At 36.8% G+C, this 17370-nt stretch overlaps 1 protein-coding gene across 1 annotated transcript in view; it reads left to right on the forward strand.

Annotated features, from left to right (window-relative positions):
* Nucleotides 1-3155: 3155 nt before the first annotated feature.
* Nucleotides 3156-17370, forward strand: part of aspa (aspartoacylase) — a 31639-nt gene continuing 17424 nt past the window's right edge. The window contains exons 1-4 of the mRNA XM_079815813.1: nt 3156-4551; nt 11978-12173; nt 12993-13086; nt 13926-14033. Of these exons, the coding sequence (XP_079671939.1) occupies nt 4310-4551; nt 11978-12173; nt 12993-13086; nt 13926-14033 (640 nt within the window). The 5' untranslated portion in view covers nt 3156-4309. The remainder of the gene's footprint in view (nt 4552-11977; nt 12174-12992; nt 13087-13925; nt 14034-17370) is intronic.

Genomic DNA, 17370 nt, shown 5'->3' on the forward strand with positions numbered 1-17370 from the left:
ATACGGATCAATGGAATTTGACCTATCCGGCCAGTAAACTCCTAGCCTGGCGTGGCCATACTCAATTCTAGTCAGAATTTGAGTCTGGTACCGCTCCATTGAGCTTTGATTATGGGGCGTTTTTCAACCGAGCCAGGAAAGACCTCAATTGGATAGACCCACAACCAATCAGAGCAACGGAGCGACGCGTAACGTTAGTTGTCAAATGTCAACAGAACTCAACTGCACTGTGTTGCCAAGTCCGTGTTTTTCTCCATGTCCGCGGGTTGAAGCGACCCCAATTATGTGATTATATAAACCCAGGAATGCGAATTTTAGCAGGCAACCTTGCCAAAATAACATATTTTGCCAACCAAACGCCATTTTTTAACCGGAGAACACCCCGGAAAGTTATTGTTTTGGGCTATAGTTTTGAGTACACTGAAAAAACAGGAAAACACATGTTGTCCAATTTACTTAATCATATTATTTGTGATCTACACAACAAATTTTTGTTTCTCTTCTAAACATGATTTCATTGCTTTCGATTAATGTAATTCTCTAAAATGTGCAATCTACTAGATTAAATTATTTGGGGTGAATGTGAACCAATTAAGTACTCGAAAATGATTTTTGCTGAAACTGTAGTTCCCAGCATGCTTTGCTTGGGACTTGATGACTAGAGTAAAATAGTTGAAATTAAGTGTTATTTTATGTGATTTTGGGCAAAATGAGAAAAAGGGGGAGACTTTATATTGTTTATTAGTGTTTAATGTTTAATTATGTTGGAATTATTCGAACCATTTAAATTACACTGGGTTACCATAGTGGAGAAGAGTGGAGTGATTGCTTAGGCTGTGGACTGACTCAGCACATGTCATAAGAGCATTTAACATTTAATGCTGGGAAATTTAATGAAAGCTACTGAATTCTGTGTTATAGATCAGTCAAGTGACAACAAAAATATATAAAAATAAACATGTGTTTTGATTAAAGAGGCAGGGTCTCAAGCCCCCGTGTGCACCACTGTTGTTAGGGAGTCATATTAAAATCATGTGAGACTACTCAATTCGGTTACTTAAAAATTACTTAATCCAAAATGTTGAAATTATGTGAACAAATTATGTTTGTTTAACTTAATTGAATCATGTGGAACCGATGTACATGATTAAATAATGTAAATCCAACGCACAATTTTTTTCAGTGTAGCAATTGTGCGCGACATTGCAAAAACACTTGGAAACCCTGTCTGCACGCACGCTGGATTAAGTAACGTTACAAGAAAAAGATGAGTGTAAATGATCTTTGCCAGTAATAAAATTATTTAAGGATACACAGAGTACTTACCAACACGATCATCGTTTCTGAGAGAAATAGTGAAGGTGAATGCATATACGAACAAGTTCTCCGTTTAGGATAAGAGCAAATTCAACCCAAGAGCCTTCGATGACGTGGTTGATTACGTTACTGTTTATCATCTGTCCATCATCGTCTAAAGCCCGCCCTGACAATTTCATTGGTCCGAACAGTTTCTGTTCGGGCATAATTACTCCTCTATGGAGCAAGTCCAGACCGAATTGCCCGAGCAAAAAAAATTGTGGGCGGGGCTAAATTCGGCTGGCATCCAGGCTAGTAAACTCCTGGGGCCCGTTTCAGAAAGGAGGTTAAGTGAAAACTCTGAGTATGTTAACCCTAAGGGAAACTCTGGGTTTTCTGTTTCAGAATAGGAGGTATGTCAAACCCGAGAAAGCAGGGTAAGCCAATCCCGTTTCTGAAAGAGAGGTAACTTATACTCAGAGTCAGTTACCAGGGTAACTTACTCTGTGAACCTAACCTGGTCAAAAGCAGGTTTTCTTTGGTAAACCCAGAGTTTGTTTCGTTCTCCTCCCCCTTTTTAAAGCACCAGCAGTGTTTAAAAACTTTATTCATTCATTCAAACGCCACAAATGCTTTTCTTACTGAGTATTTTGGTCGTATTTCAAGTATAAATATAAAAAAAATTCTAAATTTAATCTAAATCTAAAGTAAGCAAAGTTTACTTAAAACAAATTAAATTATCTGCCACTTGACAAAAATACAAAGTAAGAAAAGCATCTTTGCAGGAACATTCATTGCTCATATTTTCATCATGAGGACACTGTCAAAGTGACAAAAATGGCATGTCCTTTTATACAGGATCCTGACGTTCACTTGATAATCCTCTAGAAGTAACCTAATAATTCGAATTTCCTTTAGGATTTCCAGTGGTTGGACGCATTTATGACACTCATATACCCATCATCACACTTTCTGAAAACTGATTACTGTATAGAGTGGAAGGATGCTGCCAGATGGTAGTACAAGATATATGCCATAACCACCACCACAGCTGTTAAATACATTTATTTACATTTTTATAGTCATCTTTATTTCCTACAAATACTTTATTCTTTTTCCTGTTGGGTGTTAATATTCTTCCTCCATCTCCTCTTCATCTGTCAGTGGTGCTGGAGTTTGGCTGGCCTGAGTAGAAGTAAAGTGTTTAATGTCATTACCCTAATTAATAAATGTAACAGGTGGGATCAGAGAGCATTTCATTATGTGAAAAGAGCATAGACCCTTTTCACATTTCTGGGTTTCCGAAGCTGAAGTCGTCATAGTTGGGTTAACTCTTATAGCGGTGAATGAGAGAATACATTAAATATATATTTTTGTGTCTCCATTTGCTCAAATAGCAAAAGAAAAACTCCACAATAGTGATTTCACAACTTTCAAAAAGATGGAAAAATTAAAGTGAGATTGATAACTGCAGTGAAAAGAGAGAAAGATGTTAATTTTAACTATCACTCCCAAAGACGCTGTATTAGAAACACTCTCACAGTAGCGGTAACTTGATTTTTGTATTTTGATGCAAAAGTAATACAATACAAAGTATTAGTGTTATAAATGTACATACATAAAAATAAAAAAAAACGTTGCAGGATTTACGATATTGATGACCATTAAAGCACGTCATCACAGTCTGTGAAAAGGGTCTATTTGGGAAAAGCTGCTGCACATTGGACACGGAATGATATTTATTTAATATGTCAAATGTTTGTAAAGTCATTAAACCTACACCCATGAAAATTTTATGCTTAAAGCTTTTCCTGATTGAATTATGTTTTTTATTTTTATTTTTAATTTTTTTTAGCTGCTGCCACATTCTTTGTTTGCCTTTTGGATACCATGAAAATTAAACTTAATTAAAATAATTAAGAATTAAACTTGTGTATTGAGTATGCAAACGTCTTTTTATTGGGTGCTGTTGCCATGGTGAATCGTAATTTCTGAGCTCCATTGATCGTGGCTTTTCATAGTTGGAATGCATGAGCTTAACTCAGAGTCAGTCTACTCAGAGTTGATTGAACCACCTCAATTCAGCTATTCTGAAACCCAAAACTCAGAGTTTCCCATCTCAGAGTAAGTCAACTCAGAGTTCAGGTTTAAACTCAGAGTTGGTTGAACCTCCTTTCTGAAACAGGCCCCTGGATTCTTCCGAATTTCAGCAGTGTATACAGGAGTATACTGGTCCGGATACACCTTTTTTCATGCAGTGGTTGATTCAGACACATTTATTTAAGGTTGTTTTTAACTAACCATTCTGCTGAAGTCAGTTCAGTGTTGATGAAATTACTATAAAATAATTCAACTATAAAGCAGCCCTGCAGAAAACAGTGATGTCATCATTCAGATCAGTTCTCCTGTCAGTGCAGTCAAGTCAATGATATTGCTGAATATTAAGTGTCCCCAACCAAGCAAGCCAGATGTGGTGGTAAGGAACCCAGACTCGTATCAGGTGACAGAAATTGAGAAAAAGATATTTGGGAGAAACCAGGCTTCGTCATTTTTTTTTTGTATTTTAATACTTGTCATTATAGAGAGCTACTAATATATTTCAAATCCCATTAACCTATTTTAATTTGATTTACTTTCATCTTTAATTTGATTTGCAGATGAGTTAGAGTAAATGCTGTTCTCTGAAAGCCATATGTTTTCTTTTCAGTTGACCTACTATATTTACTTTGCATAGCCTATATGTGCATAGGGCACCTGCTCGTTATTATTTCTCCGCTTATAATCCTGTGACAATGGATAACATCCTGATCGCTCCATAAACCAACCTGCGAATGTGTTGAAACCTAGCATGAGACACGGACGGGCGCACTTATGCTTGGGGTTTAGGCTTACCCTTCAACACCATTATATAAACAGCAGTCACATCGCACCCGCGGCTAGAGGAAACAGCAGTTGTGTGGAAACTTTGCGCTCTAGTCTTTCGTGAACCGCACACGTCCGTGCAGCTCTCGCTATGAGTTCGCTCACAAATATTTCTAGTTTACAAGAAGCCAAACGAGTGGCTATTTTTGGAGGCACACATGGAAATGAGATGTCCGGGATTATGCTGGTAAATATGTGGATACTGAATGCAGCCGAGATAGAAAGAAAAAGACTGGTGACCAAACCGTTCATAAGCAACCCCAGAGCAGTGGAGAAATGTACCAGGTACATCAACACGGATTTGAACAGAGCATTTACGCCGGAGAACCTCAGGTAAATATGAGCGATACGTTATTTTCTGTACAAGTCCGGCGCATTTATGAATGGCACTTTTATAAAACAGAGCACAGACTTGTGTTGTAAGAACAATGGTATTTAAACTGTAGCAAAAGTTTAAATCTCGTTAAAGTGCGTTTGTGTTGTTTGTTACCATACATGCGTCAACTCGACGTCTTAGCCGCTGTGTTGCACCTCTCTTTTTCGTCTCGCGCTGTTTTTAAGTAAAAACGTTGTAGGAGCGTTCTCTTCCATTTCGTAGGTCAGTCAAGCTATTTTCAAACGCGCTCTGTGTAAATGGCTCATTTACATGACAACACCACTGACTCGCACGATAAAGTATCAATGGAGCGAGCAGTCAGCTGATCTGAGCCGCTCATGTCATGACTGTTGAGAAACGTCAGTGAAGCGTGACCTGGGTCATGAAGAGCCTTTAATAGGCTATTGCATCATAGAAAACACGTAACATGCTGATATCCATGACAGCGACTTTTTGAGGAGCTTGAATTTGCCTATTTTAAAAATGTGTTTGTTGAATTTCAGTTTAAAAAGCAATTTAAGTAAGTTTGCGTCACTGTATATTATGGGTTAATAAACATAGGCCTACCTATCGATCGTAAAATAGTTAAATGTTTAGCTACTTACATCTTAGCCTACTATGTACTCTTACACTTTGGCTGTGTTTGAAATCACCCCTCACTATATTATCTACATTACTCCACTAATAAAGTCCACTGGAATAAATGGCTGCATGCAAAAACTAAAAAATGCTGCCTTGAGGTAGGAAGGCAACAAGGCCCGTCCGAATCCAATGTTAGCTTCACTTCCTGTCTCCCATATTAATCTGACTGATTTTTGAAGGCAGCATATCCTTCCCTGCCTTTGATATCCCACAATCCTGTGCTTTCCATTCTGTGACAGTTGAGCTATAAAAAATAAACATGGTGTCTGAAAGTTGCGCTGGATGGTTAGTTTGTGTGTAAAAGATTTTGACCAACATTTTCCACTTTTCATGTCATTCCTGGTGAGAATTTACTATTGGAGTAATTAAATATTCACTTAGTTACCACCAAAGCTCTCTCTATTTTGATGTTGATCATTAAACCATTACGCTGCCTCAGAAGTCTGTCCAAATCAGTTTCGTGAGGTACCTTTGTGTGCAAACGCTGCCAGTAAAGTCATTGCCTGATAGGGCAGCAAGGCAACAAGTCAGCTGCCTAAGTTTTCAGATGCTGCCAGTGAAATCGAGTGAGTGAATTTGAACACTTAGTGCACTGGGGCTACCGCTTTTGCAGAGTTTGTGCTTGCTTTTTAATAATCATTTGAAACTTAGCAGTTGGCAGCTCCAGTAGTAAGATGAAAAGATTTATCTGTCATGGAAACTAGCATATATAAGCAGTGTTGGGCACGTTACTTTAAAAAAGTAATTAGTTATAGTTACTAGTTACTTCTTACAAATAGTAACTGAGTTAGTAACTGAGTTACATCATTATAAAAGTAACTAATTACCAGGGAAAGTAACTAATGTGTTACTTTTTTTTTTCTTCAAATGTTCAAATATGTCAAATAACTTGGATGCCCCCAATATTAAATATGTTAAATGAATGAATTGGACACTAAATAGAATAAATTATTATTATAAAACATTGTACATTAATGTACACTATTGTAATGTTGCTGTGGGACAATGTGAGAGACACCTATCAAATTCAATATATTATTGTAAATATTATCAGTAGACCTACTATAGTGTACATATTGTGTAAATATTATCAATAGATCTACTATAGTGTAAATATTGTGTAAATAGTATCAGTACTTCTTTACTACTCCTCTGGTAGTGGAGCTCACGTTATCACCTGGGTTTTTAGCCACTAATACATTTCCTGTTTACATTTCACTGCCAGTTGTATATTGTGTATATAACTGTGTATGTGACAAATAAAACTCTTGAATCTTGAATAATATTGTGGCTGTGATGACGTGAGGCTTCATTAGATTAGAAATAGAATTACTTGCCACCGACGTGGATAGACTCTTTCTCCCTGGGCATAAGCTTCACGTTACATTTATGTAATGTTTATATGTTTATAAACATTCTTACCGTTCACCTCAACGAGGGAAAAGTAGCGCTTATACTTCCAGTTTGCGAAAGCTACCTTTGAAGTCGTTGGACTGCCATCGCTGACTGTGCATATGCGTGTGCGTCAAAGGTGTGTGTGTGTGTGTGAACTCAACCTATCAACCTCAACCTTGTCTCCCACCCACCAATCATCATCAGTTATGTGTACCACCCAACCCAACCCCCAACACGCATGGCTAGCGCGCGCGCGCACACAGACACACACACACGCGCGCGCGTTGCAGGTCTGACTGACAGAGAGCCTGTTCGGATGAAAACCGCTTCAGTGAGCTCAATTATAGTAACGCCGCATTTTTTTCCTCAGTAACGCTAACGGCGTTGTAACGGAAGAAACAGTTATTCGTTTGATTACTAGTTACTGAAAAAAGTAATTCCGTTAGTAACGCCGTTTATCTATAACGCCGTTATTCCCAACACTGTATATAAGCCTTAAACAAGTCAAAAGGAATTTATAGCTGTTTGATATTACGCTGTAGCCACATTGAACCAGCGATTTGGAAAATGGATGGATGGATGATTCAGCTGCGGGCGATATCTTCTGGCAAGAAGTGGGAATTAATTTGGCGTGACTGTCACAGTGCATTATGGGTATTCTCTAGCTGTTGAGCGTACAGCTGTGTTGAAGAATTCAGAGGCTGCATCCTTCAAAGGACTAGTGAAGTCTGTGAAGGTTGGACAGAGCGATGTTAAAAGGGACGCTCTAGCCTACTTAGGATTATTCTTGTCGCCAACTGTGACAGCTTCTGTTGACTCTTTGTACCTGACTTTTTGGAAAGTTATATTAAACTGTCTGAAAACAAAACAGTTCAAAAAATGTCATGTACAGTTAGGTTCATATATATTTGGACAAATTTTTGTTTTTTTCAGGTATTTACCTAAAAATATTCAAGCTATGGTTGTATAATGGATATGGGCTGAAAGTGCACACTCAGTTTTAATTTTGCATCCAAATTTAGAGTAGCCAGTAGAGTAGTCAGTGTGGACGGAAGGCCAAAATGGAGAGAAAAATATATGTTTTCAAATGAAAATGTATTAGTGTGGACATGGCCTAAGCAGGTAAAAGGTCTGAAGTTGATTCTAAGTGTGGTATTTGCATTTGGAATCTACTGCTGTGAACCAACATCATGTGTTCAAAGGTGCTCTCCATACAAGTCAAACTGGCCATTATAAGGCTTCAAAAACAAAACAAGTCCATCAGAGGGATATCAGGAACATTAGGAGTGGCCAAATCAACAGTTTGGTACATTCTAAGAAAAAAAGAATGCACTGGTGAGCTTAGCAACATAAAAAGGCCTGGACGTCCACGGAAGACAACAGTGGTAGATGATCGCACATCGCAGGATCCTCTCCATGGTAAAGAAAAACCCATTCACAACATCCAGCCAAATAAAGGTCACTCTCCAGGAGGTAGGCGTGTCATTGTCAAAGTCTACAATCAAGAGAAGACTTAAAGGATTAGTTCACTTTTAAATAAACTTTTGCTGATAATTTACTCACCCCCATGTCATCCAAGATGTCCATGTCTTTCTTTCTGCAGTCAAAAAGAAATTAAGGTTTTTGAAGAAAACATTCCAGGATATTTCTCCATTGTGCACGCTTTTGGATGAGTGCACAGAGACACATTTTCTCACAGCGCGCGCGACTTCTCATTCGCGTCTTTTGGCACTACACCCGGGTGATGACGGTGAAAATGACTGGTCATATTCGAACATACGGCAGCACTCGCATGCATTGAACAAAGTTTACAAAGAGAGAATTATTTGAAAAATAAAAAAAATATATATATATGTATATATTTGAAGGACTGTTACACGGCACCCCTGCTCTCGTCAGACGGCACCCCGGTTGGGAAACACTGTTTTATCTAACGTCTTTGCTGTTGGTTTTGTCCTACTCTTCCACTTCTTCTTCTCTTTACTTGGCGGCCCCATCCAACTTAAAGGTGCATTGCTGCCAGCCTGCCACCTACAATACTGGAGTGTGAAACAGGTGATGACTGCGTCGTGGCGGGTGGTGGGCCGGCCCTCCAGCCGTACTGGAGTACCGGCCGTTCTGTGATTCTCCAGATCACACAGATGGTCAGTCCGCCCCTGTCTCCATATAATGGACTTTAATGTGCTCCAAACGGTTCAAGGTCCAAATGACAGTTGCAGTACAGCTTCAAAGGGCTTTAAATTATACCTTATTCATGAAACTATGAATAAGGGTCTTATCAAGCGAAACAGTATTTATGCTATTTTTTACCTCTTATCAGACGAACGTGATCATCTCTGAGCTCCGCCATAACTTCTGCTAAGTGAGGTCAAAATACGAGCGTGGTCATAGATGTATATGTATATGCCTCATTAGTGCCAGCACGCTTCAGTAGAATGAGGCATCTACGATCAAAATATATCTATGACCACGCTCGTATTTTGACCTCACTTAGCAGAAGTTATGGCGGAGCTCAGAGATGATCACGTTCATCTGATAAGAGGTAAAATAATAGCATAAATACTGCTCGGTTTCTCGCAGAAACTGATCGTTTTGTTAGATAAGACCCTTATTCATCGTCTGGTATCGTTTAAAGCCCTTTGAAGCTGTACTGAAACTGTCATTTGGACCTTGAACCGTTTGGAGCCCATTGAAGTCCATGATATGGAGAAAAATCCTGGAATGTTTTCATCAAAAACCTTTATTTCTTTTCGACTGAACAAAGAAAGACATGGACATCTTGGATGACATGGGGGTGAGTAAATTATCAGCAAAAGTTTATGTAAAAGTGAACTAATCCTTTAATGAGAGCAAATACAGAGGGTTCACCACAAGGTGCAAACCATTCATAAGCCTCAAGAAAGGCCAGATTAAACTTTGTCAAAAAAAAATCTAAAAAAGCCTGACCAGTTCTGGAAAACTATTCTTTGGCTGGTTGAAACTAAGATCAACCTGTACCAGAATGATGGGAAGAAAAAAGTATGGAGAAGGCTTGGAACAGCTCATGATCCAAAGCACACAACGTCATCTGTAAAACATGGTGGAGGCAGTATGATAGCATGGGCATGCATGGCTTCCAGTGGCACTGGATCACTGGTGTTTATTGATGATGAAGACAGAAGCAGCCGTATGAATTCTGAAGTGTATAGGAATTGTGTCTGCCCAGTTTAAGCCAAATGCAGCAAAGTTGATTGGACGTGCTTCATGGTACAGATGGACAATGACCCAAAACACACTGCAAAAGCAACCCAGGAGTTTTTTAAGGAAAAGAAATGGAATATTCTGCAATGGCCGAGTCAATCACCTGATCTCAACCCGATCGAGCATGCATTTCACTTGCTGAAGGCAAAACTAAAGGCAGAAAGACCCAAGGACAAACAACAAGTGAAGTCAGCTGCAGTTAGAGCCTGGCAAAGCATCAGAAAGGAGGAAACCCAGTCTTTGGTAATGTCCATGGGTTCCAGACTTCAGGCAGTCATTACCTGCAAAGGATTCTTAACAAAATATTAGAAATGAAAATTTTATTTATGATTATATTAATTTGTCCAATTACATTTGAGCCCCTGAAAATGGGGGGACTGTGTATTAAAATGGTTGCAGTTCCTAAAATTTGTACTTGACATTTTCGTTCAACCCCTTGAATTAAAGCTGAAAGTCTGCACTTCAAATTCATCTTGGTTGTTTCATTTTAATTTTATTCTTGTGGCATACAGAGCCAAGAGTATGGAAATTATGCCTGTGTCTAAATATTTATGGACCTATATCTCAATGGAGAAGGGGCCAAGAGTGGCCACTTCTTTAGAGTGGTGACCAAGAAGCTAATGGTCATGCTCCATGATCTCATATGGTGATGGGAGAAACTTTCAGAAGGACAAACATCACTGCAACACTCTATTTATCTGGGCTTTATGGTAGAGTGGCCAGACTCAAGCTCAGTGAAGACACATAAAAAGCAATATTGGGAGCAGACTCATTCGAGCTACCTTTTTTTTGTCAAATGAATTAAAAAGTAATGGATGTCTGTTGGAAGTTGTATTTTCGAACTCTGATGTGTTGCTAATACAACTCATTGTGTTTCTCCCTAGACATTTAGAGAAAATATTGACTTATTGTTAAATGTACCTTCATAAAACCTGCAAAAACCCAGGGACAAGCTGTTCAAGCCCACTGTATGAAATGCACGTTTGTGTATTACCGACTGAATGGGGTAGGTTTTAGGTAAAAACTAAACCTAACTTTAAAATAATACAAATTAATGGCCATGCATCTTCCCCACTGCCGTATCAGTGGGGAAAAAACAAGTACTTTTGCAAACTGACTTGCCTTGGTGGAATTATAAATACAATTGAGCCTGCTTATTGAGATAAAATCAATCAGTCAAGTCAAGTCAAGTCAACTTTATTTATATAGCGCTTTTAACAATGTAGATTGTTTCAAAGCAGCTTTACAGTGTTAAACAGGAAAATAATGCAGCATAATTTTATTCAGCTGTATAGCCATTCTGGAAAAATTTCAAGTATCATACAGTGACAGTGTGGGCTTTAGATCAATAATTTGATCAGTAATTTAGTTTAAATGGTTAATTTAGTTTATTATTTAGATGTATTTCGATGTTTAGTTGAAAAATTTAGTGTTTTTTTAAAATTTAGGAAACACTGCATACATAACAATGTACTGTGAGGGGCTGCAAAACACACACAACAGATGTTCACATGTTGAATTGTTTTTATGCAATTTATTTTTTGGACCAGCTGGAATGCTTGATGAAATTCTCTGTGTTATTTTTCTGTCCTCTCTTGGTTTGTGTGCTTATTTTATGCATATCTGCGGTTTATTTTATTCCTAGTAGCAACAAAGTGTATAAATTTTTTTTGTAGAATAGGAATAGGAATGTTTCTGGACCCTTTTTTTCTAACTCAGCAGTTGGAGCAGTAAATATTTTTTTAAATAAGTAAATGAGTTATTATTTATGTAATAGCTGATCCTTTTGTACCACTTATCTGTTGAAGTTAACGATACATCTGCACCTAACTGCTATTCAAGAGATTTTAACATCAATACCTGCCCAGTTTCCTGTATGCTATTTTCTTTAGGACAAAGGTTTCAAGGTCCTGAGTAGATTTGAACTTCTAAGCATCTTATAATTTACTGGCACATGTTTATTTAAGTCTCCAAGTGCTGAATTAAGTAAATGTATCGTTCTGTTTGCATTATGCATTGAAAAGGATTATTTTGTTAATTATTTGTGTTTTGTTCATTATTATTGTACATTTTAATTAATATTGATAAGACACTTTCCATCCACAGTGCTCCTGATTTTGAAGGGCTGCCATATGAAGTCCAGAGGGCCAAGGAAATCAATCAGCTGTTCGGACCCAAAGGAAGCTCGGATGCATATGATGTCATCTTTGACCTTCACAACACAACCTCAAACATGGGCTCCACCCTTATTCTGGAAAGCTCAACAGACCTCTTCAACCTTCAGATGGTGCATTATATCAAAGTAAGCAACTAGATCCAATTATACTGTACATTATTAAAATCATTTTGTTATATATATATATATATATATATATATATATATATATATATATATATATATATATATATATATATATATATATATATATATATATATATATATATATATATATATATATATATATATATATATATATATATGTATATATATGTATATATATATATATATGTATATATATGTATATATATGTATATATATATATATATATATATATATATATATATATATATATATATATATATATATATATATATATGTATATATATATATATATATATATATATATATATATATGTGTGTGTGTTTGTGAGTGTGTTTTGTCTTTTGTTTATTGTTTTTAAAGAAATTAAGAATTTTATTCAGCAAAGACACATTAAATTGACTGATCAAAAGTGGCAATAAAGACATTTATATTTATTGTTACAAAAGATTTCTATTTTAAATGTTGTCCTTTTGAACTTTCTATTCATCAAAGCATCTTGAAAATTATGTAAAAATTATAAAAAGTTATTTTAAATTGTATTATTTTGCAATATTTATTTTTGTTAGTGTATGTTTGATCAAATAAATGCAGCCTTGGTGAGAATAAGTGACTACTTCCAAAAACATTTAAATCTTACCGACCCTAAAATTTAGAGAGAAAAAAATTGTTGCATGTATCATATACTGAGCATTAAATTCTTTACCAAAACATACCAATACAAAGATTTTGCTTAATGTCATAAAATAAGGGTTTAAGCAAATAAAAGTCTTTATACCTGTGCTCTTCTCCCCATACAGAAAGTTATGGCTCCCCACACCTGTTCAGTACTGTTAAACGAACACCCACAGCTGAAGTATTCAACCACACGCTCTGTGGCCAAACACCCAGTTGGTGAGTACAAAGTCCTGGGACATTCAGCAGCCCAAATCTGTTTAAAATATGGACTGCTGAATAGTTGAATATTACATCTAATAAAATAGTTTGATATTACCTCTCAAAGTCAACCAGCCACTAAGAAGTGGGATAACCAGGGATAAGTCTGGTTATAATGAAAGCATTCAGAGCTTCACAGATAATTCTGTAGACCTCTAGAGCTTATCCTGTGTTATTTGATGAGACACCTTTTTCCCTGTATTAATACTCAAGAGGCCTTAAGTGGAAACCAAACATAGCAGGGTCAGAAATCAAATTTTCCATTGGAAATGATTTCCAGAGGCATTTCTTACTATTTTTTTTATATTTACCTTATTAAATGTTTTTTATTTAGTCAAATTCAATACTTTAACCAATAACTTCAATCAGAAAACTGGAATTTTACTTTGCAAATCATTAGCTAAAGATTAATTAAAGCATACAACTGGAAGTTGACATGCATGGCTTTGTGGTAATTAACATTAAATTACACTTAGTTAATACTAAGTGTTATAACTTTATCTATTAATCAAATAAGACTCAATATTAGTTACTGATGCGGCAGTCATTAATGAATGGTTTAATTCTTCATGAGCCATACATTAACTCATAATTATCTGTCCAGTAGTTAAGAATGAATTAATGCGTATTAGTGCACCCATATTGTAAAGTGTTACCGTAACAGTTGCACCTCCTGTAACATGAGTTTACACTGCTGTCTGTAACCCTATTAGAACAGACCTTTGACCCTTTGTTGGATTATGACCCACCAGTTGAGATAGATGTATGACACTTATATAGATGTGTTTCTATTGCAGGTCTTGAGGTGGGCCCTCAGCCACAGGGCGTTTTGAGGAGCAATGTATTTGAGTCCATGAGGACGATACTGAAGCATGCTCTGGACTTCATTGAGCTTTTCAATAGTGGTGAGGTCAATAGAAGTTAAGCAGAGATCAGCATGCTTACTGCACTGAACCTGGAATGTGTTGTTATAAAGGGATTTCAAAGGCATTATTTTTTTAATCATTATTTTACAAAGGATTATTTCCTATATTTCTTATACAATAGTCAGAGGTGCACATAAGTGGTGCACATGCTTGACCAAAATAAAAAATGCGCTGGGTAAATAAGTTCGGAGCACTCATTTGCGTACCGACATGCTTGCTGATTTTAGGTTTGAAAATGTTGAAAATTCATATTAAAAAAAAAAAAAAGAAGAAAAAAAATTGAATGTAAATAATAGCATTGTATTTTTAAGTGTACTATAAATATATATATATATATATATATATATATATATATATATATATATATATATATATATATATATATATATATATATATATATATATATATATATTTTTTTTTTTTTTTTTTTTTAATATTCTAAAACAAATTTTAGTATCATATTTTATTATTTTGTTTATTATTATTTTTTTTACTAAATAAAGTGCAATAATGCTATTATGAATTATTTTATTTTGTATAGTTATATTTAATGGCTCACACTATGTGCAGTGTGAACACCAGACCAAATCACCAGGTGCTCTCATGAGAACCAGACTGAGAAACTTATGTGCACCCCTGACAATAAAATTATTTTCTTATATAAACCTATAATAATCATTTGCAATCAGTTACCATATGGAACCACAATGTTGTTTTTCAGATGTGTCACACAATTAGATGAGATATAGCGCATTTAAATAATGGGTTTTTCATATAGTTTAGAATTTCTTTCCCCCATGGCCATCTGTTTCTCTGCCAAGTGTATGGCATTTCAAGACAAACGGTTATACATTTACATTTATTCATTTAGCAGACGCTTTTATCCAAAGCAACTTACAACTGAGGAATACAGGAAGCGATCCGTCATCAAGAGGCGAAAAAAACACAAAAAGTGCTTGAAATACTAAGCTTTGGACATTGTTTAGAGTAGCATAATCTAGAATAGGGAGGGAATAGAGGAAAATGTAGTTTTTTTGTTGTTGTTTTTTTTAAGTGCTCATGGTAGGAGCGAGTGGAAGTACGCAGGAGCTGAGTAAGCAAGTGTCAACGCCTTGAACTTGATGCGAGCAGCGAGTGGTAGCCAGTGCAGAGAGATGAAGGAAGGTGTTACATGGGCCCTTTTGGGCTCGTTGAAGACAAGACGTGCCGCTGCGTTCTGAATAATTTGAAGCATCTTGATTGCACATGATGGAAGTCCAGCCAGAAGTGCATTGCAGTAGTCAAGCCTAGAAATGACCAGGGCCTGGACGAGAAGCTGTGTTGCATGCTCTGTTAGGAATGTTGAAATGTGGTCTTTGAAGGACAGCTGGTCATCAAAGGATACTCCAAGATTTCTGACTGACATTGAAAGGGGTAATCAAGGATTAACCTAGCTGATGGTGAAATCGTGTTGTAGAGTCGGCAGGGAGTAGAGATTGTAGAGATTGGCAGGGAAGACGAGAAGCTCAGGCAACCTTGAAATAATTACCTTTAAGATAGGACTCAAACCAGTGGAGTGGAATTCCTGTGATGCCCAGTGATGAGAGGGTGGACAGAAGAATCTGATGATTCACAGTGTCAAAGGGCAGCAGATAGATTGAGGAGGATGAGGACTGATGATTTATAATCAGCTTTCACAATCCGCAGGGCTTTAGTGACCGTCAGTAATGCGGTCTCTGTTGACTGGCCCCTTTTGAAACCTAATTGGTTGATGTCTAGCTGGTTATACTGTGAGAGGAAGATGAAACCTGGTTGAAAACAACTCGCTCAAGTGTTTTCGCTATGAATTGTAGGAGAGAAACAGGTCTGTAGCTATCTATAAGTGATGTGTTTAATGTGTTTAATTTTTAGCAGTGGGGTTACCCAAGCCTGCTTGAATGTGGTAGGGAAAATGCCAGTGCAGAGAGATGTGTTGATGATGTGTGTGAGTGCTTGTAGGAGTGTAGGAGACATGGCTTGTAGAAGGTGTGAGGGGATGGGATCTAGAGGACAGGTGGTGGGATGGCTGGAGAGGAGAAGTTTAGATACTTCTGCTGCATGAGTGTAGAGAAGGAGGAGAGAAAATTTCTGGCTGTGGATGTGACTGATCTAGAATCCTGTGTGTGTGTGGAGCCGAGAACTGACTGCTGATGGTTGTTGTTTTATCAGTGAAGAAGTGGGCAAAATCGTTTGCAGATAAAGTGCTGTTGATTTTGCTGTGGAAAAATTAAGACTTAGCCACATGGACTTCATCTGAGAAGATGGAGGACAGATACTATCTAAACAAGAAGTTAAAGTGGAACACAAAGTGTCTGTTGCAGTATTTACATCCATGGATGAGAATTGTGTGGATGAGGGAAGAGAGGATAACACAATAGAGGACAGATGAGAAGGAGAAAGTGAGCGCAGGTTTCGTCTGAAAGGAACTGGTAGAGTAAGTAGTAAGTAAGAGTAAAAGTGATGAAGTAATGATTTAAAAGTGATGAAGTGAGAAGTTATACTCTCAGGTCATTGAGTCAGCCTGCACTGATTTAAATATGAACTGCCCGACCTCAGCATTTCAGCCAGTTTGAAATACAGACTTCTTCTTTTAAGCATTTATCTTAAATGTATCTTAATTTACCTTAGTTTCCATGTCATTTGTAGCTTGCTGGGTTTTGTAATGTCATGCTGTATAAAGGGGCCGCATTGTTGTGGATGAATATCTCATTGTGAGCGTTCAAACGTGCTTTCCATTTGCCAGTGCAGATCCATGTTTGGACCACATCAGCATAACAAGCAAAACAGTAGATCTGACATAATGTAAACTATTAATTAAGGGACTCAGGGATTTGATTGACGCAGGAGCCATCTGCTATGAACACAAGCTAACAGCTAAATTATCCAGTTGTTTGAACTTTGTATTTCTCATATTAAACTTTAAGGGATTTGAAAAAATAAAACTCCTATCGAAACCTCATATTTTCATAACTTTAGAATGCACCTGGCATTTTCCCACATGGTCATGTGTTTTATCAGTCCCACTTTTTGAGCATAGACCTGAAAATTACCTTTTCAACTTAACCAAGATACTGTACAGTATGAGCCCTATAAAGCCAATCATATTAGATTGAATGTGATGGTTTTTAAACCTGTACCATACGTTATGCTCTAACCACATAATATTTTCCAGTTTTTGATGTGAAATAGCTAATAATAATTAAAAATTAATAATAAAATATTAATACATAAATAAAATGATAATAATAATAAGAACAATTTTGGCACATTCAGTCTTCAGTGTCACACGATCCTTCA

This window comes from Gobio gobio, assembly GCF_949357685.1.
Source record: "Gobio gobio genome assembly, chromosome: 4".
Taxonomy (NCBI): domain Eukaryota; kingdom Metazoa; phylum Chordata; class Actinopteri; order Cypriniformes; family Gobionidae; genus Gobio; species Gobio gobio.